We start from the raw sequence: 26,987 nt of genomic DNA on the forward strand, positions 1-26,987 counted from the left end.
TTAAATTTAGATCTGGTGACTGGAGGCCATTTGAGTACAGTGAACTGTGAACGGTGAACAATCCCCAACAATCAGACAATCCTGTTGAGCAAGCACTTGGCAAAAGTGGGAGGGAAAAACCCCTTTTCGACAGGAAGAAGCTTCTAGCAGACCCAGGTTCGGGGAGGGACAGCCATCTGCTACAACCAATTGGAGGTGAGGTGAAGGGAAGCCCCACTGCTTCGTGTCTGCTTGCTGTGGAGGCTTTTTAAATTATTTTATCTGGAAATATCAATAATATATAATAAGAAAAATATTTTTAGGCTTAACACACACACACACACACACACACAGAAATAATTAGAAAACATGCAATAAAGAATACCTTTGTTGCTTTATGGGTTAAAAAAATCTCCATAATATCAATTATGAAGGATCAGAACTTGTTAATAATCATTCCTAAACACAGATATATGTGATATGTTTTAAATGTGCAGAAATCCTTTTACATGCGCAGAATTGTTGCTTGCTGAAACACATCTAAGATGTTAAAGTTTAGAAGCAAATTAATATATATATACATATAGAGTTCCCTTCAAAGCTGATAGTTAAGGTTGTGGTTGTTTGTGTATATAGTGATGATAATATGAATCTGTGACACATCCACTTGAAGCCGGTTTACTCCTACTTTCTAATATTTATTATTTACTTTGGTTTATTAATAATTACCACTTTCTGTCTATTCCCTTGGGGACTTTACCAGTTCGGGAAGTTGACATAATGATAGTATGCTGTTACACAACAGTCCACACACACACCGTGCTCCAGAGGTGTAGGTCCTGCAGCTGGTTGGCTGAGCCCTCCACTGACAGATGAGGATAATCATTGCTTCATAGCAAACGGCTCTTCCTTGAAGAAATATTCAAATATCTGAAGAAAACAGGACAGAAAGCGGGGGAAGTCAGCTGAGGAGAAAGTTCACTTTCTGTCTGACGCTCACCGCTGAATGAAAGTGCGCAATGGCGGGCAAAGGGAGTGTTTGCTCGGCCGGAGAGAGCCAGCTTCAGGACTTCTTAGAATCGGACTCTGACCCGGAGGGGGAACCCGCTCGGGTGGCCGGCACCGGGCCGTCGCCCGAAGCTTTCCCCCGCACTCAGGTGATCCACAGCGGACACTTCATGGTATCCTCGCCCCACAGCGACTCTGCAGCGCGGAGGAGGAAGAGTGGAGGGTCTCTGAGGTACGACTTTGACACGGTAAACAGAACGGGGTGTCAAACGTACCGCTACGGTCCACTCAGCTCCGGGAGCCTGAGCATCGACCCCACTCTGACCCGCCTGTTCGAGTGCATGTCACTGGCCTACAGGTGGGTCCCTGCTGCGTGCAGTAGGGGAAAAGAATGAAGTCGGGGTTTTAATCAGCATTTTTATTTTCAGCTTTCTGCTTGTTCAGTTCAGCTAAACCATGTGGAAAAAAATATCTCCAAAGAATGTGAAAGTGTCTCATTCTGAGCTGACATTTAAAGCAGTGATATGCACAGGATCAGTCTCTGTTTTAAAATAAGAGTATTGTAAATTAACCGAAGCTCACTAAACGAACTAAACTAAACCATATTTTAAAATATATTTTTTAATATATATATATTTATATTTGTCTTAATAGAGTTCCCTTCAAAGCGGATAGTTAAGGCTGTGGTTGTTTGTGTATATGTGTTGTCAGTCTGTTGCATAACCAGTTTGGAAATTTTCACCAAAAAAAAGTGGACTTTGATTCTAGTTGGCAGGACTGGACAAAGGACAGTGTGACTGATGCAAAGGAAAGAAACTCCTGACACGATGCCCTAGAAATTTGTTTTTCTGTTTGAGAGTATAGCTCTCATAGCTCCTGCATATGAACAGCTATAGCAGAGGAAGCCGCCGCACTTAAAACAAACCAAATACCAAAGAAACCTCCCTATACTCTCTAAACATGCTTACGTTTCAGTAACATCAGACTACACATTGATTTTTCATTTACTTAAAAAATGAGGACCACTTTCTTTGAAACTGTGTTTATAAGAGCTTTCATCAACCCTTGGCCCAAAGAAGACTTTTTTTTTCTTTCTTTCTTTCTTTTTTTTTTTTTAAATCTGCTGTCACTGGATGGAAAATTGCATTTGTTTATAGATCTAGTTTGATAATAGTTGCACAATGAATCCTGAAACAGTGCCACAATTTGTCAATCACAGAAAATATAGATTTAAAACAAGTACTTTATTATATATTTATATATATTTTCCAAGCCTATGACATGGTCTCTTATTCTGCACAGATTGCTGCTCCGCTTTCCGCTATTTATCATTAACCAGACTGATGTAAAGTGGTTCCTCTGCTGATTGCTCTTTGTTTTTTCGCAATACGCTGTCTCTGCTGTTTGGGCTGAATAATACACAGCCATGTCAGTCCATTAAAAGCATGTTGAGAATGATTTCCCTAGGCTTCCTAGCAACTCCTTGAGCACCTCACATTAGGAGCCCTATTCTCAGCAGGCAGAGAAAAAGTGAGGGAGGGGGGGAAAAAGCACATACAGCTGGGTTGTATACCGGGGAATAAGTTGATTGGCTACTATTAGTCAAAATCAGGACAGGTTTGAGGCAGTGTTCCCATTGTTTTTTCTAAAAGAGTCATTTATGCACAATTATGCCTTTTTGCCTCAAAGACTATAAATGAAAGGGCTTTCACATTTTCCCTGAAACAAATACATATTCCACCTTTCTTTTCTCCACAGTGGTAAGATAGTCTCTCCTAAATGGAAATCTTTTAAGGGTCTGCGGTTGCTGTGGAGGGATAAGATCCGTCTGAACAATGCAATCTGGAGAGCATGGTTCATTCAGTGTGAGTGCTGGTGCTTTTTTTTTTTAAATTGTGAGACTAGAAGAACCGGGTGACCTAACATGGGTCGAGAGAATCCACATTTCACCAGAATGAATGTCTACGCAGCAGCTGATTTTTCTTGTCCTTTTTTCCTCTTTCTGCTTGGCTCAGATGTGGAGAAGAGGAAAAACCCAGTATGTGGCTTTGTGACCCCGCTGGATGGCTTGGAGGCAGATGCGCATCGAAAGCCCGAAGTGAGTGAATGAATGATGTAGGTGTTGCATATTTTAGCTCATCCTTGAAAAAAAAATAACATACTTAGTGTTTCTCTGGCATTGTGTCAACAGGCGATCATATTAGAGGGCAGCTACTGGAAGAGAAGGATTGAGGTGGTGATCAAAGAGTACCATAAGTGGAGGATTTACTATAAGAAGAGGGTGAGTGCTCACCTCATTCACAGTACATCTTTAATCTGTCTCTAAGTCAGTACCAGTACCTATTGGTTGGACAGTTTGTCACGTTTTCATAGTCCCCAAAGGATGAACCCCAATGGCCCCACTTTCCAACACTTTTACCTGATCAAAACTGTAATTAGTTAACTTAAAGTGATGTGCATAGAAACAAACACATGGTTCATTTCCACACTCGCTCTGTCTTTTTCTGCTGCAGCTTCAGAAAAAGAAGGATGACATTCTATTAATGCTTCAAGAGGTAAGTCAGAAGTCACACATTACTTCATTATTGCTACATTATTGCAATATTGCAAGCAAATTAAAGTTGAAAAGTATTGATTTTGAAGAGTGGAGGCTGAAGCTGGCCAACTGACCCAACATATATTGTAATGTTTGGGTGACCTGCTGGCATTGTTTACTTTTGAATGTCCTTGTAGTGACATACGATCACTAAAGACCACCAAGCGACTATTTTTAGCATTTGAATTTAGCCTCCCTGGCTGAACAAGGGAGGAGGGGAGAAAAAAAGAGATTTAAAAAAGAAAATAGAAATGGGCAAAACAACTTGGGCTGTGCGTCACAACCTGACGGCAACTGACCCAGCTAACTGCCTGCTGCAACAATACCCATAACTCTTAATCTTTATTCAAGAAAAATGGTGAAAAAAATGAATGTAACCTAATCAAATATGACCTACTTCCAGCAGCACTTGGCAAAAACCGGGCAGCAGAGGGGCATCGGCTTTCGACAGTGACGCTACGGTGGCAGAGACAAAATATTTAGTGGCAGAGAGGAGAAACAGCGGGGGGGGGGGGGGCAGAGAGAGCAAGGCGCCTCATTTATGATAGTATTCCTCATATTTCATCTTTCATGGGCTCTAATTTTTCCTTTTTCTGTAGATGTGCTGTGGCACTGGAAGTCCAAGCTTTACTTGAGTTCAACATTAGGAAAACTCCCATAATAATGCTGTGTCTGACCCGTCTTTTGATGGATTGCGCGGCAAGGCCAATATCAGCAAGTAGCTGACAGGTCAAAGATCACTTCACTGTGTTTTTATGCTCTGCGCACTCATATTCTTATCACACCATTCTCTTAACAGATTACATTTAGTGCTTAGAAAAACACTAGTCAAAAGTGTGAATGTTGTATACTGTAATCATGTCATATATGCGGTTACACAGTTACAGTTGTGCACTTTTAACATGTGACAGCCCTAGTCTGAAATTTAATTGGCTTTACATTTTTAACATCAGCCACTTTCTAATAAAGTAGAATAGTAAAATAACGTTCAGATTATTATCTACAGTGACAATGTATTTCAATAGATTTTTACACAGTTCATTTACAGACTGTAGCAGGGTGTGGTTTGTGGCTCAGCTGCACGGGAGAGGTGGAGCAATGGGTTCAGGGGAAGCTGACCCTGAGCTGTTCTTCAAAACCTGGTCACACCTTCCCTATTTCAGTAGGTTGCAGGGACCTGAAGGATGTAGTGTGTGGTGTGGAGTGAAGAAGACAGCTGGAAAGCTGCTCTAATAATAACACGAAAAAGGCTGAAAATTAAGATCACTAGACTTAGCCCTTATATTCAGTCTGAGAGTGAAATAATATCCTATTAGGTGATAATGCTGTGTAAACGAGTAAGGAAAAAAAAGTCTCATTCTGCAAAAGGGAGACACAAATAAGTAAAAAAAATGAACACACACTACAAGCACTGTACACTCTGAGCCATCAAATAATTTACAGAAAAATTAAATGTTTTTGAATACATTATTTAATGAACCTTCTGACAAATATTTAAAAGAGCGAAATTTGCATATATGAGTTTCAATTATTAAGATTTTTTTATTTACATCTGGGATTTTTGTGCAATTTCGTGCTTAACATTTGTGCTACATATTTTAGTCTTTTCAGGGAAAAACAATCACACTGACAATGTAGCAGTCTCAAAACCTCACCCATTAAATACGAAGCCCTTGGTGTTACAGGGTAAAGCTGCCTTTTTAAACGGGCACAAAAAGAATTGAGCTGTTCTGCAGTTTTGGAGCTAAGGTGTGGAAGGCACGATCACCCTCAGTTCTTGGACTGGCACACGGAACCGTAAGAAGACCCCTCTCTGAGGACCAGAGAAGCCAACTTGTAGTGCAGGGATGGAACAGTTCAATAATTTAGGTGGGCCCCCTCTCCACCAGGAAGGAAGGACCAACATCGTTGAATGAAATTCAAACTTGATAGGTGGGAGATGCAAAAGTTTTAAAAGTGGGGTAATCTGTAGGGTAGGGTAAGGTTCACTAATGGCTTTGATAATAAAAAATTGCGTCCTTCTGGATACCAAAGTTGAGTTAGATTTAGATCTAGGAGAATCTCTTTTGAAATGAAACTTCTCACCGAACGATGTAAACGCACCCTGTCGATGCTGCAGTCTTTCAGCCGCTCATATGCATGTGTATATTTTCTCCAAGCAGCATCAGTTTGTGTTTAGCAGGGGCCTTTTACAGTTTGCATGCACGTGTGTGTGTGTGCGACTCCCAGAATTAGGTCAGGGACAAAAGGCTGCCGCTCTTATTGAAATGGTGAGACATCAAAATAAAGAAATGAACAAAGCCAACATAATGAAAACCTGTGAGGGCCCAGTGTTTCTGAACAATGTGTCAAAACAGCTTTTTCATGATGCACCCCACATGCACACGCGCACACATACACACATACATGTGCGCGAAACAATCTTACCTCATTTCTGCTCGTGCGTGCTTGTATTCTAAGAGGGGATGTCGTTGGTTCAGACGTAATCAGAAATAGTTTCCGGCTCAATCGGGTGGGCTTCCCTATAAATGTGGCCCTGGGCTTAGAAGTGGAAGGTAAAGGCGGAGTAGAAGATCGGGGTGAAACAAAGCATCTCAAACAGGCTGGCTCTGGCGCTTCGTTTCTGTGAGTTGTTCACTGGGTTTCCAAAGGAGAAGGGGCAGAAAGGGATGGGGGTGGGGGGGGGGATGACAGCTTAGCACATGTTTCTTGTTGAAGTTGTGAATGCTGTAGGTGTGCAGTTTTGTTTTGTGTGTAACTGGATATAGATGTTTTTTTTCTTGCTGTTTTATTTTAGTTTTGAGAGGCATTTTGTCATTTATCAGCGGAACAAACGTGGCACAAAGTTTTCATAGAGCACTAATTGCAGGCACAGGTTGGGAGAACTAGAAGTCATTGATGAATTAGGACTTTCCAGCTCTATTTATGTTGAGCCCCTAATGGATAGATCTGGGATTAACTTGGCATGTCAGATCCTGTAAGTGTTCTGATTCCTTGTTGATGTTTGGCAGGGTCAGATCTGCCAAGCCAGGCAGGACAAATGGTCCTATCAGACATACCAGGAACCCGAGGCTGTCCCCGCGGAGGTCCACATGTTTGACCTGGACTGCCTTCTGTCCGACATCTCTGACACCCTATTCACCATGACACAGAAGCCATGTCCCTGGACCAGCGAGCGACACAACAGTGAGTAGTAGACAAGTTTGTGGAATGACTTTCAGCAGGGACTTGTGTCACAAATCCTGCAGAATTTGATTGGAAGCATTTAAAAGCAAGGGTGATCGTAGGCTGCATGCTGCATGGATTAAATAATTGATTCCAATTAGTTGTTACTGGGCTGAAAATTATATCCTGGTTCATTTTACTTTTTGAATCAAATAAATTGCCCAAAATAATATTTCTATCTCAAGTCTGTCATAAACAGGAGCTTTAGGGACAGATTTTCAGCAAAAAAGGAACATAATCATAGAGATATGGTTGGACTTTTATTTCTCTCATTTTAAATGTGGTCCCGTTTTCAGAAATGAATGCCCTTTTCCAAAAAAAAGGTAAATAACAGCAGAATGCATTAATTTTTAAATAATTAAAAGTTACATTTGATGGAAAATAATACATGGGTATCATATAAAATGCAGAGAAATTGAGAAATACACATATATATATATTTTCTCTTTAAAATTTGATACCAGCAACAGCAACATATAAAAGTAGGGATGGGGCCTGTTTACTGCAGTGCTACATCACCTGTTTTTTTGTTTGTTTGTTTTTGTGGGGGGGGGGTTGTTTTTTTTTAACAGTAGCCTGTCATCCATTCGCACTTCCCAACGCCCTCATTATCTGTCTGTTCAAAGTATGGCTTTACCCAGCAGATGGTTGTCCTAGCTTAAAAAGATAAAAACATGGGTAAAAAGGCAATGTGGATCAGCACGCCTAAAGCTCAGTCAGAGCTGGGGACTATCAGGCACAATGCATTTTGGAGTCTGTGCTGTTTTCCAAGCCATCTCACGGTGACAAGGGAACAACAAGGCAAAGCAGGAAGTCACCATCAACACTTTGTTACTTGTGCAACCTAAACAAATAAGATATGTGATTTCTTCAGCTGGCAGGTGGACAGGTTGCCTTTAAACACAGCCAGTTGGCTGTTTCTGCCAGTGTCCATTTTTTGCTAATCTATGTTAAAAACAGCCTTTGATGAAAGATCCACCTTCTAACTCTCAGCAAGAGGGCAAACAAATCCAAACTATGCTTTAATATAATGTAGAAGTATTTCACTTTCTAAGTTTCTACCTCAGTTTGGTGACTCTGTCTGCTGGTCACATGGGTTAGCAATTCAGCCAATGAAACCCACCTTACAAATAAGGAAATTCCCTATGATGAAAGATGATTAGTAAACTCCCCCCCCCCCCCCCCCCCCCCCCCAAAAAAAAAAAAAAACCCAAAACAAAACACAATAGCACTAGAGCATTTCTTTCTCACGCATGCATCTATTATTATGTTCTCTTCCACTTCAGCATACACCAGCAACGCTGACATGATTCAACCAGGCTTGACTCCACTGCAGCCCAACCTGGATGATTTCATGGATATACCAGGTACTTTCTACCCTTTCATATGTCTATCTGTTTATCTGTAAATGATGTACATGTGAAGAATTGATTAATGCATCCAATCACAGGTTGATTACAGTTAAATGCTCGCTGACGGTGCATGATATAGTGTAAAGAGTACATGAGTTTTTAAGATTAGATTCTTATCAGCCATATTTAGCTGATGATTATCTTAATCATATTTTTGTACTACATAAATTAAGTTTCTGTTCCAGATGTTGATGAGTGAAAAAACCTTGTGGGACACTCCTCTGATTTGTGCTATGTCAGCAGTATGTTGTTTGGCATTCATGAGTTAAAGGATTGTCAGAGGCAGGGTTGAACTGGGGAAAATGGGGAAGTGGAAGAGGATGTATTTAACCACTATTGCTACTTTTGGTACCACCTAGAAACTAGGGAAATAAATATTGATGGGCTGGAAGATGATGATGATGATTTTCTATTTTTTTTATAAAGTAAAATTATGTTGTTACCACAATTCCTATTGAGCTGTAGCTTTCAGGTCTGTGATTTCATTTAATTTTGATTGGATTTTATAAATTCATGGCGTAGGGAGCTAATATAACATAAATTGAGCTGAAATGAATGAAAGTTTCACTAATATTGATTAGATGGACCAACACATGGCTTCACACAAGTTTCACTCCTGCTTTGTATCATTTAGAGGTATAAATATGCAACTGTTAGCAAGCTTGCCGGCTTTAAAAGTGATAGCATAGCTTTTACAAATGGCTGAAAGTTAATTGACGCAGGGTAAAGTAAATGTCTTTGTAAAGCATGACTAAATGTGGAGAACCTAACTTACCAAGCTGACACGTACTGGACAAGAAGCCAATATGGCAGTATGCCTGGGGTCTGCTTTAGTCTTTATACTGTACAGTCAGCCTGCAGCGAAAGAGGAGCAAAGCTTCAAGCAAGAGGAAGGAACCAGGTTAGAGTTTAGTTTCTTGCTCAGGGCAACAATGGCTGTGATTTTTCTGGCCTTTGTATTACTTTCAGTGATGCAATCCTGCAGCCCCATGGCTACAAGTAAGTCTTTGTAACCAACAGACAACCTGTTGCCCACTGCTGTGTGTGTGTGTGTGTGTTTGTTCTTACTGCCCTGACAGGCTCCTGAAGTATCAGCTGTGTGGTGTCTTTGCTTTTTTTGTCACAGTGACCAGGCAGCTAGTATCTGTCAGCGCTCTTAATTAATTCATGATTTCTCTGTATTTCTCTTACATGGAAATACTGAGTTTTCTTTTTACTGAGATAAAAAAAGAGCTTTTGGTATGCATTACCTACTGTGAGATCATGAGGCATTCTGAACAATGTGTCTTGATGAAAGACGCTCAGTTCAGGAAAACTTAGGGTTACTGCCTGTTTGAGTGAAGACAGTTAATATTTGACTGCTCAAACCTTAAATAACATGTGAAAAAACTGGCAACCTGCCAGCATAGATTTAAAACTATGTGACCTGGCAAATAAAATGTAAATAGCCTTACTGATCATCTCATGCAGAGAGCTTCACATTGTGTGAGGGTTTAATTTTCCATTTCTGTTCTTTGTCTCTTTTACCTTAAAATAAAGACAGAAGAGACACTATACTGCAAAAAGTATTCAGTTGTCTGCCTTCACACGCAAATGAACTTGAGTGACATCCCATTTTGAATCCACAGGATTTAATATGAACTTCGCACACCCTTTGATATAACAGATATAACAGCTTCAGCTCTACTTGGAAGGCTTTCCACAAGGTTTAGGAGTGTTTATCTGAATTTTTGACCATTCTTCCAAAACTGCATTTATGAGGTCAGAAACTGATGACTGATGAGAAGGCCCAGCTTGCAGACTCCGCTCTTATTAATTTCAAAGGTGTTCTGTGAGATCAGCACTCTGTGTAGGCCAGTTAAGTTCCTATCACTGGAACTAAAAGGCCGAGCCCTACTCCTGAAGAGCAATGCCACACTATAATCCCCCCTCTATCAAACTTTACACAATGCAGTTAGACAAGTAGGGTTCTCATGACTCTGCGGAAAGTTAGTGACCTCTGTTAACTATGTTCATCCACTGACACCGCATCCACTGACTCTGTGAGTTTACGTCGCCTACCACTTTGTAGCTGAGTTGCTGTCGTTCCCAATTGCTTCCACTTTGTTATAAGACCACTAACAGTTGATTTTGGTATATTTAGCAGTGAGGAAACTTTAAAACTCACTGCACAGGCAGCATCCTGTCACTAGAATTCACTGAGCTCCTGAGAGCGACCCATTCATTCACAAATGTTTGTAGAAGCAGTCTGCATGACTAGGTGTGTGATTTTTTTTTCTTTTTTTTCTTATATACACCTGTGGACATTAAAGTGACTGGAACACCTGAATTCAGTGATTTGAATGGTTGTGTGAATACTCATGGCTGTACAGTGTAAGTACTAGTGTTATATCATGTCTAGAAAATCTGCAAAAACTGGTTTTTATTGGAACGCTACACTGGTCACTGTATATACAATGTAACAGAAACTGCAGTACACAAAATACAAAATCCTTATTTGGTATAACCTCTGTTTCTTCAGTTGTCCACCAGAGAGCACTATCCTACTTTCCATGTATTATTTTACCATGAAGTAAAATATCTAAGGTGTGTGTGTGTGCGTTGTGTGTGTGTGTGTGTGTGTGTGTGTGTCGCTGGCAGGCCTTTAAAAGTAAGAAGAATATTTCTATCATTCATTAGACAGGAATGAGGGGTAGGATCGTTTAAGTTTCTACTTCCTACTTCCTTTTCAGCATAAAATTTGAGTTACTTATAAACAGTTGATTGATATATTGGTTATTTTGCTATGTTGAATGTCCATATATGTCACATGTACTTTATTTAATTAGATTATTCTTTTAAATGTTTTATCTTCCTGCTGTCTCAGTGCCTTTTCCAGCTGATATTCTGAATAACATACTATATATACTGTACTCTTTCTCAGATATCTTTATGAACAACCGTCCCCAGCCCACCGAGCACACTGGTTTTGCGGACTGTAGCTATTTTGAGAGTTCTTCTAGTGCAGCGTTTGCTCCAGTTCCCTCCCCTGTGGCAACAGCTCCCCAGCTTCTCATCGACACGCAGCTGGCTCAGGTACTGCTGCTGTTATCAGCTTCTTCTGTTTGTGTTTATTGTCTGCTTGGACAGAATTATTCAATTATTCCAGCATCTAATGTTATTCTTGTTTAATCAGTAAAACAGATTTATTTTTTTCCCAGCCCAATCTACTATCTGACAATCTGTCCCACCCCTCTATATCTAATACCCGGCCAAACCAGACCAGCTCTGGCCAGGATTGTGGAGAATACCACACATCCAACATCATAACAGAAGCCATGCCTTATGGACATCAGTCATACCAGGATGCACCAGTGTCTATAGCATTTAGCAGCAGCACTGAACAGACGCCCTCAAGTATTCCCTTTTTGTACCCACTGCCATGCCACAAGTTTGGTTACTATACGACAACCAGTGGAACCTCCACTGTCATCACTCACACAGCCTCCACCATGGGGGCTCAGGGTGGTGCGCAGCAGGCTCACGGATACCCTCACACAGGGGAAACGTACTCCCAGACTCCCTGCCACTCTCTGTCTTACCTGGCTGTTGTATCTGACCCGGTCCATGCAGCGCTGCCCTCTGTCACAGCAGCTCACTGCATCTCAGTGCCAGAACAGGTGACATTTACGGGGGCCAAAGGGAAGCATAAGCAAAAGACAGGAGGGGCGAGGACAGCTGCCCCCCCTGTACTTCCATCCACTCCCCCACCCACTAGCTGTCTGGCTAAACTGCTCTCCACTGGGGCTCATGAACGTGGGTGAATTCTGACATGTTCTTCCTCATCTAACAGTTTTTTAAGTAAAACAAAAATAAAAAATGCAGTGGGCTTATGTTTAATTTTTGATTTGTGTTATCAGGAAAGCCAACCCTGGGATTTGATACTGCTCCAGTGACAGCCAAAGCTCAGAGGTCATCATCCTCTAGCTCCTCAGTGAGTGTGGAAAACTGGCTTAGCACAGCATGTCAACAAGAAATAACTAAGCACTCAGCATTGTATTACTGATATATGTATGTAAGTATGAGCAACTGAAGGAGTGCTGTGTGCTGGCAATAGACACAGGTGTCCTTAGTAAGCCGCACCTTAGTGTTAATGTTTTTGTAGAAGACTGCAGAAATTTTCAAAAGCTTACCTGATACATAGGTTACATCTAAAAGCTCACTCATCTAACCTAAACAAAAGAGGACATAGCAAGCGGTCTCTTTTCATTCAGCAAGCAGATTTATGTCCATTATAAGTTCCTAATCATTCATATATATATATATATATATATATATATACATATATAGGCGTTGGTTCAAACCTCTGCTCTAAATACTCTGTGCCACATCCTTTCAGGGAAAAGTGATTTCATTTTTGTGAGACAGGTCTTCTAATTGGATACCATGTGTTGCTCAGCAGAGAAGCAGAGGAACGTATGTAGGTGGACCTTCATCACAGCTGCAGCACGGGGCCGGTTGGTCGGTAGGGATCCCCGTGTTGATGCCTCTGCAAAGCCAGAGTGCCACCCTGGGCCACGGTGGACCTCAAACTAGCACCTCCAGAGGCTCTGCTGTGTCTGCCCTGCTTACACACGGTACCTCAGACACTGGAACAACCCTCCTCGTTCCCAAGACTGAGAAGCTGTCACCTGTTCAGCTCTACAGCACTGACAGGAGCAGCTTAACTGGTAGGACCTCACTGCTTCAGGGAGTGATACAACCCCATTTATAAAAAAGTGGTACAGAAAGCAATGACTTGCAAATCTTAAAAACCCTTATTTGATTTACAGTAGAATGTGAAAAACATACCAGATTTTTAACTGTCAACAGGTCAGCACGATTTGATAGCGTTTTTAAAAATTTTTTTTTTATCAAATGTGGGTTGTGCCCATGAAAAATGTGCCATTTTCTCTGCAAATGTCAAACAGCTTGTTCTGCTACTGACTCTTGTGTAGTGTCATTCATTAGAGTGGATAATTGAATTCTGAAGAAACAAACCATATCAGCAATTTAACAGTATATCCATTTAACAAACAGGGACCTTAGTAACATGTGGAAGAACCATGCCAGCCTGACACCTCTTCCTCATTCTGGTCACTAGCTTGGACACAGTGCTGTGGGATGGCATCACATTCTTCAGCCAGCATTTGTTGTAAGTCAGCCTGTGTGGTTATGTTGGCTGTCTATGACTTGTTCCTTCAGACTTCAATCATCCAATACAATGAACAATATGGCATTTTTAGAGAAGTACCGTAATTGTCGGCCTATAAGCCGCTACTTTTTGCACAAGCTTTGAACCCTGCAGCTTTTAGTCAGGTGCGGCTTTTCTATGGATTGTCCATGATTTTTGTCATATCGTAAGACGATTTGTTTTGTTTGTTCCGCTGTTGTACGGCACTACGTTGCCTGGTGGAAGGGCATGTGATCAGACACACAGTATCGGGGTTCAAGAGTGGTATGTTGGTCACATGTCCATCCGCCAGGCAACATAGTGCCATACAAGTAGCGCGAAAAACAAACTTCAAAGTAGCGCTTGGCGTTCAGCGGGAGGTGTGGATGACGAGCGGCGATAAACTGGCGAAAAGCAAGTTATGCTCAACTCCACTGGTGGAATCTGACAGCGTGGAAGTGTGAAAACATCCATGATCACCAACGGATTTCGAAGGCCTGGACTGCTGCATGATGGAGAGGAGGACACCGCCACAGCCCTTCTGAGGGTGTTCGACTCTGACAACGAGGATTTGTTTGGTTTTGAAAGTGACAACGAAGGAAAGGAGCTGAGAGTGGATGACGTAACCATCCTGAGCCTGTTCGTATCTGACACTGGAGAAGAGGACTTTGGTGGTTTTAGTGCGCAGGAAGATGGTGGTGAATGACTGACCTTTCTTCTTGTTAAAGCCGTGTCACTGCACCTGAGCCTAAAAGGTAGTCCGAATCTATTTTTCTGGTGTGCTGTAGGTTATTGTTATGTACTACATTTGTTACTCATTTATGAAGCACAGTACATGTTTTGTACTTGTAATTACCGCTACTTGTACATATACCTAAAAAGTTATGCAAATATGTACCCATAACTTCTTTTTCAAAATATTAATAAAAGGGGGTGTGTCTCCAAACAGCCATCTCTTTCCTGACAATTCCCTTTGTGCATATTCTTTTACATATGATAAGTCAACATTGAAACACCTGCGGCTTTTAGTCAGGTGCGGCTAATGTATGTATTTAACAGGATTTTCCCCTGATTTAAGCTTGTGCAGCTAATATTCAGGTGCGCTTTGTAGTCCGGGAAATACGGTAAAGTTTTTCATCGGTGCAACCCACTCAACCCACAAATGCATTTTCCTTGGAAATGTGGCTTTCCAGCAGTATAAAATTTATTGACAGCAAGCATTATTACAACAAAGAAATAATCAACTAAGCACAAATTTAAGATTCCTACATTTTTTGGTTTTGTTTTAAAGAGAAAGGCAGCAATTCACCAATCAACAAAAAAAACTCTCTTTAAATTACACAGCAGTGGAGAGTAGACTTTATCAAAGTAGATGTCTTTCTGAAAGCGCTGTAACTAAGTTTAAGAATATAATCCACCCACTGTTATCATCTTCAATGCCCTGTACCAACATAGAGCAGAGCAGCTATCTGAATACTACTCCAACAGAGGTCGATTATCTTGTTAATAATTTTACCTCCTCACTACGTACAAATCTGGATACTGTAGCTCCGGTGAAAACTAAGGTCTCTAATCAGAAGTACCTGACTCCGTGGTATAATTCTCAAACACGTAGCCTAAAGCAGATGACTCGTAAGCTGGAGAGGAAATGGCGTGTCACAAATTTAGAGGATCATCATTTAGCCTGGAGAAATAGTTGCTTTATAGAAAGCCCTCCGCAAAGCCAGAACATCTTACTATTCGTCACTGATTGAAGAAAATAAAAACAACCCCAGGTTTCTCTTCAGCACTGTAGCCAGGCTGACAAAAAGTCAGAGTTCTTATGAGCCAACCATCCCTTTAACGTTAACTAGTAATGACTTCATGAACTTCTTCACAAATAAAATTTTAATCATTAGAGAAAAAATTACCAATAATTATCCCACAGATGTAATATTATCTACAGCTACTCTTAGTACCATTGATGTTAAGTTAGACTCTTTTTCTCCAATTGATCTTTCTGAGTTAACTTCAATAGTTACTTCCTCCAAACCATCAATGTGTCTTTTAGACCCCATTCCTACAAAACTGCTCAAAGAAGTCCTGCCATTAATTAATTCTTCGATCTTAAATATGATCAACCTATCTCTAATAATCGGCTATGTACCACAGGCCTTCAAGGTGGCTGTAGTTAAACCTTTACTCAAAAAGCCATCTCTAGACCCAGCAGTCTTAGCTAATTATAGGCCAATCTCCAACCTTCCTTTCATATCAAAAATCCTTGAAAGAGTAGTTGTCAAACAGCTAACTGATCATCTGCAGAGGAATGGCTTATTTGAAGAGTTTCAGTCAGGTTTAAGAGTTCATCACAGCACAGAAACAGCTTTAGTGAAGGTTACAAATGATCTTTTTATGTCCTCTGACAGTGGACTCATCTCTGTGCTTGTCCTGCTAGACCTTAGTGCAGCATTCGATACTGTTGACCATAATATCCTATTAGCGCGATTAGAACATGCTGTAGGTATTACAGGTACTGCACAGACTGCGTTCTTCCATTTGCGCAACATCTCTAAAATTAGAAATATCCTGTCTCAGAGTGACGCTGAAAAACTAGTTTATGCATTTATTACTTCCAGGCTGGACTACTGCAATTCATTATTATCAGGATGTCCAAAAAACTCGCTGAAAAGCCTTCAGCTGATCCAAAATGCTGCAGCAAGAGTAGTGACAGGGACTAGAAAGAGAGAGCATATTTCTCCTGTTTTGGCTTCCCTTCATTGGCTTCCTGTTAAATCCAGAATTTAATTCAAAATCCTGCTCCTCACATACAAGGTCTTAAATAATCAGGCCCCATCTTATCTTGATGACCTTGTAGTACCATATCACCCTATTAGAGCACTTCGCTCTCGCTCTGCAGAACTACTTGTTGTTCCTACAGTATTTAAAAGTATAATGGGAGGGAGAGCCTTCAGTTTTCAGGCCCCTCTTCTGTGGAACCAGCTTCCAGTTTGGATTCGGGAGACAGACACTATCTCTACTTTTAAGATTAGGCTTAAAACTTTCCTTTTTGCTAAAGCATATAGTTAGGGCTGGACCAGGTGACCCTGAATCCTCCTTTAGTTATGCTGCAATAGACGTAGGCTGCCGGGGATTCCCATGATGCATTGAGTTTTTCCTTTCCAGTCACCTTTCTCACTCACTATGTGTTAATAGACATCTCTGCATTGAATCATATCTGTTATTAATCTCTGTCTCTCTTCCACAGCATGTCTTTTATCCTGTCTTCCTCCTCTCACCCCAACCGGTCGCAGCAGATGGCCGCCCCTCCCTGAGCCTGGTTCTGCCGGAGGTTTCTTCCTGTTAAAAGGGAGTTTTTCCTTCCCACTGTCGCCAAAGTGCTTGCTCATAGGGGGTCATATGATTGTTGGGTTTTTCTCTGTATCTATGAAGCGCCTTGAGGCGACTTTTGTTGTGATTTGGCGCTATATAAATAAAATTGAATTGAATTGAATTGAATTGAATTGAATTGAATTGAATTGAATTGAATTGAATTGAATTGAATTGAATTAAATTATGGGCCAATATTAAAGTAATGTTCATCAGCATAAAATAAGCATGATGACCTTGATTATCTCTTGACTACTGGTACATTACATAATATCATCAAAAGAGTCTGAGAATGGAGAAATCTCTGTGTTTAAGGGGCAGCACTGATAATAAATACTGGATGCCTGTGATCTTCAGGCTCAGGCGGCACTGCATTAAAAACGTGAATGTAGTCAGGAACACTTCCTGAAACCTTAAAGCTCTGATGTGCAAAGAAGAAGCGGTATGTGAACAAGAAAGTGGTGTCATTTTAACATTGAATACACAAGCAGCTGTTAAAGAATGTTACTGTAAACATTAAAAGTCACAGAGCACAGTCTGACTGCTTCAAAATATAAATATTTGTTGTGCTGTGACAGGAGCTGAAAACTAACTAATAAGAGATTCACTTGCAGAAACTAATGAGCAGCTGATAAATGAGTTTATTCTTTTAGAACCAAAGTTATTTTGAAAATCATTTTTCCTGCTTGAGCACTGCGGAGTAAATGTTATTTTAATTATTTATTAATCTGCAGCTCATGACCAAAAAGAGAAGCTAAATCTAAATGGTCAATCTTAATTTGCAAAGTGTTGCTTTGTTATCAGACTTCTGTGGAGTCTCAAATCTAAACTCATCATTCAATAAAGAATGTTATTTTCAGCCATGCCAAGTCCGTTTACAGTGCGCCCTCACTATTTAACAATTATATCTATTTATTGTTGATGGACATTTTGTCAGTTTTGGTGACCCAAATTTATTACACAGCCTATTCAAAAACCTATCATGATAAAAAGTATCATATAGTGTAACAGTGTATCAGTTTAATAGTTTTTGGCCTCTGCACAGTTGAGGGCTGGGCTGCTACAAGCCACTTAGCAACCCACCCCCAACCCAAGCTCCTCCTTTACCGCTCTCCTCACCTTCACCTTTCCTGTTATGAACATTGAGTGGCACATTGAATGCAAAGCCCCAGAGGAGAGCCATTATACCAAAGATAATTACTGCAGATAAAAATATCAATCTTCTTTTGAGCGTAATGGTCCTGACTAAAACTGTACTGCTGAAGCCTTAATTAAATGCCAGCATCCACAGCCACAACATGTCTAGCTGATTTAATGGATTAAAAACTCATTACTGCAGGGTTTGACGCACATAGGGGCATCTGATTTCCAACAAATATAATACATAAATGTCATGAATGTTATTTATTTTTTCTCTAGTTAATTTTCCAACACATCAAGGACAAACATCACCACCAAACCCTCTAGACAAAGCCTCCAACCCAGAGTCTCCACACTCAGGGTTCTCAGGATATGGAAAGCTAGAATCAAGTAAGGTAGGACGTCCTGGATATATTCTTTTTTATACATATTAAATAATCAAGTCCTTGTTAAGTGATGAGAGAGAACATAGGAGTCTTATTGTTATCTCAGTATGTGAATGTGTGTGAAGTGTGACAAATATATTTCTGAGCTCTGCTGTGCGCAGCAAACAGACACCAGGAGGATAACTCACATCTCAGCAGAGCAGAAGAGGCGTTTCAACATCAAACTGGGATTTGACACTTTACATAACCTCGTGACAACACTCAGCTCTCAGCCAAGCATAAAGGTACTGTGAAAACATGTGCTGCTGCATTTTAGATGGATATGCTGAAAGTTGGAGGCAGATTGTAATATGTAACATGCAAATGCTAAGTCTTAGCATTAACAGTGCAACCAGATTTGAGCTTGTCAATTTAAATAATTATTCATAATGGTGAATAATTTTTGTATATGATTGATGTATGGTAATCCCTCTCTCTGCTGTGTGCAGATCAGCAAAGCCACCACACTGCAGAAGACCGCCGAGTACATCACTAAGATGCAGCAGGAGAGAGCTCAGCTGCACGAGGAAGCTCAGAAACTGAAAGAGGAGATTCAGCTCCTGAACACTGCCATCAAGTGAGACCTTTAGCTAAGCTCAACCTCTGCCTGTGCATATGTGAGCAGGCATGTAGGTGTATGCAGTGTTGGAAAGGTTACTTTTAAAATGTATTCCACTACAGATTACAGAATACATGCCCCAAAATGTATTTTGGGGCATGTATTCCGTTACGTTACTCAACGAGAGTAACGTATTCTGAGTACTTAGGAGTACTTAATATATTATCATGCTTTTTACAACTACATGTAAATGTACTATTGCTGTGTGATTTATTACTATTACTGAAGGTTACTCGCCATACCAATTCCAATTAGATTTTTAAATCTTAATATAAAACGAGTGACAGTAGGGCGGACATTAGGTAAGGCTGCACTTTTTGCAGCGATCTTGTGTAGAAAACTATATATAAAACAGGTCCGCGGCTCCGAACCATAGTAAAGGGACCTCTGGCTAATACGTCAGGTTCCATGTCAGGCTCGTAACTGAAAACTAGCTTTACTTTGTTGTCTGGGTCAACTTTGCTAGCGAGAGACAGAGAGAGGCGTTGAAAGGCTGCTCCAATGGAACTTACTGTTTCGGAGTAAAACACGAACACAGTGTACTGTCGAGTCTTAATAGCTTACTTACAAGTGGGCTGGTCAGGCACTCTTTTTGGTTGTAGTGGTTCTTATTATATTTACATGCTTCCATGTCCTGTTTCTGGTCAGTAACACCTCGTACTTTTCGACTCTCCTTTTTCTTCCTCCCTCGCCAGACACATAATGGGTATGGCAGTCCATTCTCACTGCAGCACGGACTACACTGCCCATGAGCCTACACTCAAAAAAATTAATTCATTGGATGAACGTAATTTTATCTTGCCACTTATATTCCATCTAAACAAATCATATATATTAATCCATCTTGATTGTGTTGTGTCAACACGATATATGTGTGTAGGTTTAACATAATATTAACATTAACATTCAATTAATTTGACTTTTGTTCAATCAACATGTTTGCACCACGTTAGTCTAATTAAATTTATTTAAATCCATCTTATATTGTTTAAACACTTTGGCACATCAAAAGTCAGTCTTGTTACATGAACTAGTAAAATATTTGTTTATTACACCAATGATAATCTTGTTGAATGAATGAAATGTAACTTATGTCTGTAGTGTATGTTGTATTCATATTAAGTAATGTTCAACAAAAAAAAATCAATGGATTTACAGCAACTTCCAATCTACTCATCTTCTTGTCTTTATCTGGGCTGCGGAAGTGATAGGGCAAGAGGGACAGGGTACAGACTGGACAGGTCGCCAGTCTATCATACAGAGACAAACAATCATTTGCACTTTAGCACCTTTGGGCAATTTAGAATAACCAGTTACCCTTACAACTGCATGACTTTTAATTGTGGAGGAAACCAAAGTACGCAGAGAGAACCCACTGCAAACTTCGCCACATTGTGGATTTGAACCCAGGATCTTCTTGCTCTGAGGCAATAGCACGAACCACCATGGCATTAATCTGTCAATACAGACTTAACAAAAGTAGGAAAGCTATGCTTGATGATGCTTTATGTTGCTGTCCTTGACAAGTTAAACCATAAGAAATAGTAACAGCATACGCGTGGTGTGGTTGTCTGCCTCTTGTAACCCTAGTGACTTTCCTGTGGTTTGACATCTAATGTGATCTTGTGAATTTTGTGAGTCAACTCACAAAAATGAAATTGGGTGGTTGTTACATGCATAAGATCCAAACTTGTAATTTGAACTAAATAATTCCATGTTTCTATGGTGAACGTAATTAAATCATGTAGCATCTGCATGAAATTCAGCAACTTAATTTGTTCTTGTTGAGATGACATCATACAATCCAGTAAGAGTGGCTGGATCCAGGCAACTAACCGCTCTTACTAGATTGTATGATGTCATCTCAACAAGAACAAATTAAGTTGCTGAATTTCATGCAGATGCTACATGATTTAATTACGTTCACCATAGAAACATGGAATTATTTAGTTCAAATTACAAGTTTGGATCTTATGCATGTAACAACCACCCAATTTCATTTTTTTGAGTGTACATTCTTTAGTGCTATGCCTGCAACACTCTGCCTTTTGCCTTCATATTAAATAACTTTCTGAAAAATAATTTTAAAAAATACTTAGGGGCCACAAGTAAGGATGACATGGGCCGCAAGATTGAGACACAGGCATTAGAGCCTCTTAATCTGTGTTTTGTTTGGGTTTCCACCGGCCTGGAATTACCAAAAGTAGAGAGGGCATAGCCTTACATATAAAACAGGAAAAGACCACCATGTAATCCATTTATTTCAACAAAGAAACTGTATTCTAAATACCACCTTTTTAAACGGTAACTTTCACAGAATACAGTTACTCATATTTTGTATTTTAAATACGTTACGCCGGTACATGTATTCCGTTGTATTCCATGTATTCCCAACGCTGTTTGCATATACTTTTAATGATTTCTTTGAGATGTTCCTTTGCCAGGGTAGAATGATTTCCCAGCATTCATGTTAAATAATTTCAAAACATTTGAATTTGTTCAGGATTTTCGCTGATCCACAAATTGTCAAATTATACATTCAGGCTCAAATATATACATACACTCACTTGTATCTTTTAAAAGGTGGTGCTGAAGGTTCTATACTGTTTATTTTATTGTACTTTTTATTTTGACAAGGCCAAGGTATATTAACTTCTCATTAGTGATCATGATGGACTACAACTGGTAGTTTCCTCCTTCCTGTCCTTGCCAGCATATAAAAAACTTATTTTACAGAACTCATTGGACTAACCAATACTCAGAACAATGGGTGTATCTAAAGTCAAAGCAACTCAAAATCAAAGGTGAACTGCAGGTTTACACAAGTTGGGAAAAGCTCTTAACAAACATTTGCAGATTCCAAGATCAGCACTTCAGACAACTGTATGTAATTCACAAGTTTCAGTATTCAGGTGTGTCACCACCAGTGTTGGGACTAACGCGTTATTAAGTAACGCGTTACAGTAACTACGTTATTATTGTGGTAACGCGCACGGTAACTAGTTATTATGCCAAAACCAGGAACGCCAGGTGAACTGAACTTCAGGTAAGAAGTTATAACCTGCAGTCCATCTGGGTCAGATATGAACCAAGTTTAGGTGGAGTTTATTTTCGTTATGCTGACTTTTTCGTACTGCGTGCTAGCTAGCATGACGGAGTTTCTATACAGCTGGGTGGGTGCTATGTTACTGATGTTTAACTTTATTTTGTTCATAAGGTTAATTATTAGCGTTGCCAACCGTCCTGTAAAAAACGGAATCGTCTGGTATTCAGAGAAAATATCACGCGTTTTGTATTGAGCTGAAAAGGAACACAGTTTGTCCCGGACTTCAGCTACAATGAAAAAGACACAAAGTTGGAGTTATTCTGTGTTTACGCTGCACAGCTGCCTCTTCTTCTCTCATCCTCTCACCCTCCCTCTCCTGTTTCTACTTCAGTCATGAAACTGGTCAATGATCAGCTGATCGGCTTTTCTCTCTTGTTTATTTATCGCCCACTTTGCGCCAGAAAGAGGAAACCAGCGGATGTCATGGTAAACAACAGCAGCACTTTTAAGCTTGATCAGCTGTTGTTAGAATTTATTTAATATTAATTAAGTATCAGCTGATGTTTGCTGGAGCCACAGCTGTAAACCTGCTGGTCATGATATCGGTTTGAATATGTGGTGAGCAGTGTTGGGGAGTAACGGAATACATGTACCACCGTTACGTATTTAAAATACAAAATATGAGTAACTGTATTCCGTTACAGTTACTGTTTAAAAAGGTGGTATTCAGAATACAGTTACTTTGTTGAAATAAATGGATTACACGGTGGTACTTCCCTGTTTCATACTGTGGCGGGTCAGGACTGTTTGGGTTTTGTTTGACAGCTACGTTCTGTTGTTCCAGGCGGCAGCGTTACGGTTGCCATGGTTACAGGGTGACGCTCTCTCTGCGTGTTTCCTGGGTGAGAGAGCGCTTTTTTGTTGTTGTTGTGCTAAGCTAATAGGCAGAATGCTACAGGTATAGCTCTAAAGAATGTAGCATCATAGGCAGTGTAGTCCGTGCTGCAGGGAGAATGGACTGCTATACACGTTATGTGTCTGTGAGCGAGGGAGGGAGAAAAAGGAAAAGTACGAGCTGTCATCGAGCAAAAACGGGAGCTGGAAGCATGTAAATATAATAATAACCACTGCAGCCAAGAAGAGTGCCTGACGAGCCCAGTTGTAAGTACGCTATTAAGACTCGACTGTACACCGTGTTCGTGTTTTCCTCCAAAAACAATAAGTTCCGTTGGAGCAGCCTTTCAACGCCTCTCTCTGTCTCTCGCTAGCAAGGTTGACCCAGACAACAAAGTAAAGCTAGTTTTCAGCTACGAGCCCGACACAGAACCCACCGTATTAGCCAGAGGTCCCTTTACTACGGTTCAGAGCCGCGGACCTTCAGTAACAGTAATAAATCACAGCAATAGTACATTCATGTAGTTGTAAACAGCATGATAATATATTAAGTAATCCAAAGTATTCAGAATACGTTACTCTCATTGAGTAACGTAACGGAATACGTTACAGAATACATTTTAGGTCATGTATTCTGTAATCTGTAACGGAATACATTTTAAAAGTAACCTTCCCAACACTGGTGGTGAGAGGGAAACATGAAGATGAAACCAGGAGATGACAGCTGGTAACTGTGCAGGGGTGGGTTTAGCAAAGTGTTGCCAGGGTTCCATGTAGGGCATTAAAAGGGAAAGGGGGGCACAAGGAAATACTTTTCTTATTCTCATTTAAAATGTCTCACTTTTAAAAAATAATTATCTGAGTCTTACAACAAATGATTGATAGATTGATACATATATACCATCAGAACAGTGTACATCACTGTCACAACAGTGTTTATTTTCATTCAAAGGCTTTATGATTTTTCCTATAATGGTGGGCCGGTCTCTAGTCAGAATGCCCGGGACGATTCTTTTTTATCCCAGTCCAGCCCTGTATGCAGCTCATCTGCAGTCTGGTGTTGTCTACATCTTCCTATTCAGAAGGCAGAATTTCCGAGTTCTGAGTACAATCGAAAACACCATGACTGCAGTTTTTGTGTTGGATGTAAAAAGCAGGCTAGGATAGAATCAGGTGTGGGATTTCTCTCGTGGAAATGTGCACATTATTTTTTCCTTTCTATTGGTAGGTGGCACAGTGCACTTGTGGCAAGTAAGCAAGCTAGAAGACTGGCAATCTTGCTGTGTATCCAGTTACGGAAGCAACACATTAACAAGAGAATTCTGAGTAAAACTAGTTACTTTCCCTAGTAACTAATTACTTTGAAAGTAACGAGTAACTTGAAGTAACTGAGTTACTTTTGATAGAAGTAACTAGTAATGTAACTAAGTTACTAATTTAAAGTAACTTACCCAACACTGGTCACCACTGTTCTAATTTGTGGACTATGCTTAAAAACCCAGTGCGTGTGAGGAGACCAGTTTAAATGCATGCTACCGAGTCTGCCAAGAAGAGTGGTCAAATATATAGCCACAGTTATGCTAGATGGTTGGTTAGGGTTACCAAAGACATCTGGTCAAGGTGCAACTTGCTAAGGGACATTTAATCAAATTATTTAGGTTGGGTGTATATATTTCAGTCTGAATGCATAATTTGCCTATTTGTGGTTCAGAAAAAAAACTTGTGCACACAATTCTTGTTTTGTTTTTTTTTGGTTGGTTTTTTTTGCTTGTTTGGTATTTTTTGGAAGTCATTAAGGATGTATTCTGTAAATCATTCATCCCTGGAAAAAACTCAAAGAAATTATTAAAAAACCCAAATTGCCATGACATTTCAGTTTTCAACAATCCAATCTTCAATAATCCAATCTTATCCTGCTGACATGAAGATGCTCTGGACTGCTTTGTTGACTCGGTTTATTTCTTGGTGCAGTACGTGCCAGCAGCAGCTACCAGCCACCGGTGTCCCCATCACACGCCAGCGCTTTGATCACATGAGGGAGAAGTTCAGGGAGTATGTCCGCGCACAGACTCTGCAAAACTGGAAGTTCTGGATCGTATCCTTATGCATGTAAATGTGTGAAATGTTCATTGGAACAATAAAATGCCACAAACTTAAAAAAGGTTAGACAAGACAAATGACAGCAGTATAATTAGAGGCTGAGTAAATGTTCCACTCTATTCCTGTGGGAAATTCCTATATTCCACATTGTTTCAAAACACCATTGGTGAGAATTCAAATAATGTTCAATACATACACTTTGGTACAGTACATTTCCAGGCCTGGGCTTGTTACACATTTCATATTTAACAATATAGTTGTAGTTTAACTTGTAGTTTAGTTTAGTGTGGTATATAGTTTAGAAAAAGCAAAGTTATTTTCAATTTGGGTGTCTCTTAGCTGATGAAGTCTGCCCACTTTTGCTTCATATGCTGCAGATGAAAATGAATGGTCTTTTAATAGTAGTAGTATTAATTAAACCATTAAAAACACTTTATTAATGTAGTGCTGTTCTCAGTGACATGTCCCTTTAGCACAGGTGGGCACTGTGGTTTATTTTATTTTGTGTTTCATACAATCGCATGTCCACTTATTGTTGACATGTGTTATGAGATTTTTAAAGAATGTCTGACATATTTAAACTGGGGAAGCCAGTTGAAGCAAAAAAATGCATATATTAAGCAAGATATAAAATAAAGCCAAGTTTATCCTTTTATCACTATGTCTTTCCTCAACTTGGTGTCAGTTCAGTATCATCATGGAGCCGTTGTTTGAGTCATATAATGGAATGGTGTCAACTGCCAGTGTGGAGGACCTGTGTCGATCCACTCTGACCTGGATGGATCAGCACTGTTCACTGCCTGCTCTAAGACCCAGTGAGTCACATATACCTGCAAATCTCAACTGCCCACACTTACAGCCAGCATGATAGGCAAGAATAGTTAACTTGTTTTTGTACTTTCCTCACGTGTTCTCTTCAGTGGTTCTGAGTTCACTCCGTCTCTTGAGTACCACCACGGCCATCCTGACAGATCCCAGCCTACTGCCCGAGCAAGCCACACTCGCTGTCACCCAGGGTGACCCTGCTGCTGCCCTGGACCACTCCTTACAGCCTGCCCCTCGGCAGTAATATACACCCCATGTTACCTTTGAAGAACAGTGTGAACGGAAACCCTTCAGAAGGCAGAGGAGACCACATATTAGAGAGCAGCCTGTGGAATGATTAAAAAAAGACTCGGCTCAGAGACTTTTAAAAATGCATCAGATTCTCAATAAAAACTCACTATCTGCAAAAAAAAAAAAAAAGTACTCCAGTATACCCAACAATCCCCAACAATCATAGAAATGTTATCCATATGTATGTGTGTGTAAATATATATATATATATATATATATATATATATATATATATATATATATGAGATAAGTGTATAAGTGACAGAAGGTTGTTCTTAGCAGCTTTCAGAGCAGAGTATACTACTGCCAGAGCTCTTAAAAACACTGACCTGTTAAAATGCTGAATAATAAATTATTCTCTGACCTGCTTGCCACACGTGTAAGTGTGATAAGCATTGGCTCTTTTTGATTGAGATTTCAGCCTTTCAATTATGCAGGTCAATTATAAATCATAGTGGGTCACACATTCTCCTAATAAGCAAAAGAAACCTATTTTGGACCCGGGATGGTACAGAAATCCCTTTGGGGTTACAAGGTAAAAAATCGACAAGCTCAATCATGTGGAGCTATGCACTGTGGTGACCCCTTGTGAATGATGGAGCAGTAGCTTTAATATCAGTAAAATTGTCATTGGAGAGCCCTTGCAACTAAGGTCATGTAACAGTTTCTAGACTGTGCACATTGAAACATGGCCTGTAGTTTATTTTCTGCACTGGTATTAAGCTTTTCTTTATCCTTTTGGTTTGTCACATTGGGAAAATTGTGCCCCATTCAAATTACCTAAGGAAGATCAAGGCCTTGAAATTAAAACATTCAAAGGGAATTCTTCCATCACCATTACAGCTTTCCCACTGTGATGTGTCAAGCAGC

The 26,987-nt window shown here is 40.1% G+C and overlaps 1 protein-coding gene across 5 annotated transcripts; it reads left to right on the forward strand.

Annotated features, from left to right (window-relative positions):
- The first annotated feature begins 784 nt into the window (after positions 1 to 784).
- mlxipl (MLX interacting protein like) lies at positions 785 to 26,300 on the forward strand. 5 transcript variants are annotated; one of them, XM_035911451.2, is made up of 17 exons: positions 785 to 1,345; positions 2,746 to 2,852; positions 3,003 to 3,085; positions 3,179 to 3,268; positions 3,501 to 3,542; positions 6,595 to 6,769; positions 8,095 to 8,175; positions 11,144 to 11,295; positions 11,421 to 12,015; positions 12,120 to 12,193; positions 12,659 to 12,929; positions 18,197 to 18,312; positions 18,465 to 18,587; positions 18,792 to 18,919; positions 24,873 to 24,996; positions 25,687 to 25,816; positions 25,922 to 26,300. In XM_035911451.2, exons 1-17 carry the CDS (start codon positions 999 to 1,001, stop codon positions 26,068 to 26,070), a joined length of 2,787 nt encoding a protein of 928 aa, XP_035767344.2. In that variant the 5' UTR covers positions 785 to 998; the 3' UTR covers positions 26,071 to 26,300. The 5 variants fall into 5 exon arrangements, with proteins under 5 accessions (XP_035767344.2, XP_006799659.2, XP_087703258.1 ...); XM_006799596.3 differs by having other exon boundaries at positions 12,662 to 12,929; XM_087847132.1 differs by having other exon boundaries at positions 785 to 1,219.
- The last annotated feature ends 687 nt before the right edge of the window (positions 26,301 to 26,987 follow it).

This window comes from Neolamprologus brichardi, chromosome 10 (genome assembly GCF_056152115.1).
Source record: "Neolamprologus brichardi isolate AB-2024 chromosome 10, ASM5615211v1, whole genome shotgun sequence".
Classification (NCBI taxonomy): domain Eukaryota; kingdom Metazoa; phylum Chordata; class Actinopteri; order Cichliformes; family Cichlidae; genus Neolamprologus; species Neolamprologus brichardi.

Excerpts from the sequence above, each read along its gene's own strand:
- mlxipl (XM_035911451.2), top strand. The coding sequence starts at position 999 with ATGGCGGGCAAAGGGAGTGTTTGCTCGGCCGGAGAGAGCCAGCTTCAG. Across the intron at positions 12,930-18,196 it reads TGACAGGAGCAGCTTAACTG|TTAATTTTCCAACACATCAA; the intron begins GTAGGACCTCAC and ends TTTTTTCTCTAG. Across the intron at positions 18,588-18,791 it reads GCTCTCAGCCAAGCATAAAG|ATCAGCAAAGCCACCACACT; the intron begins GTACTGTGAAAA and ends TGCTGTGTGCAG.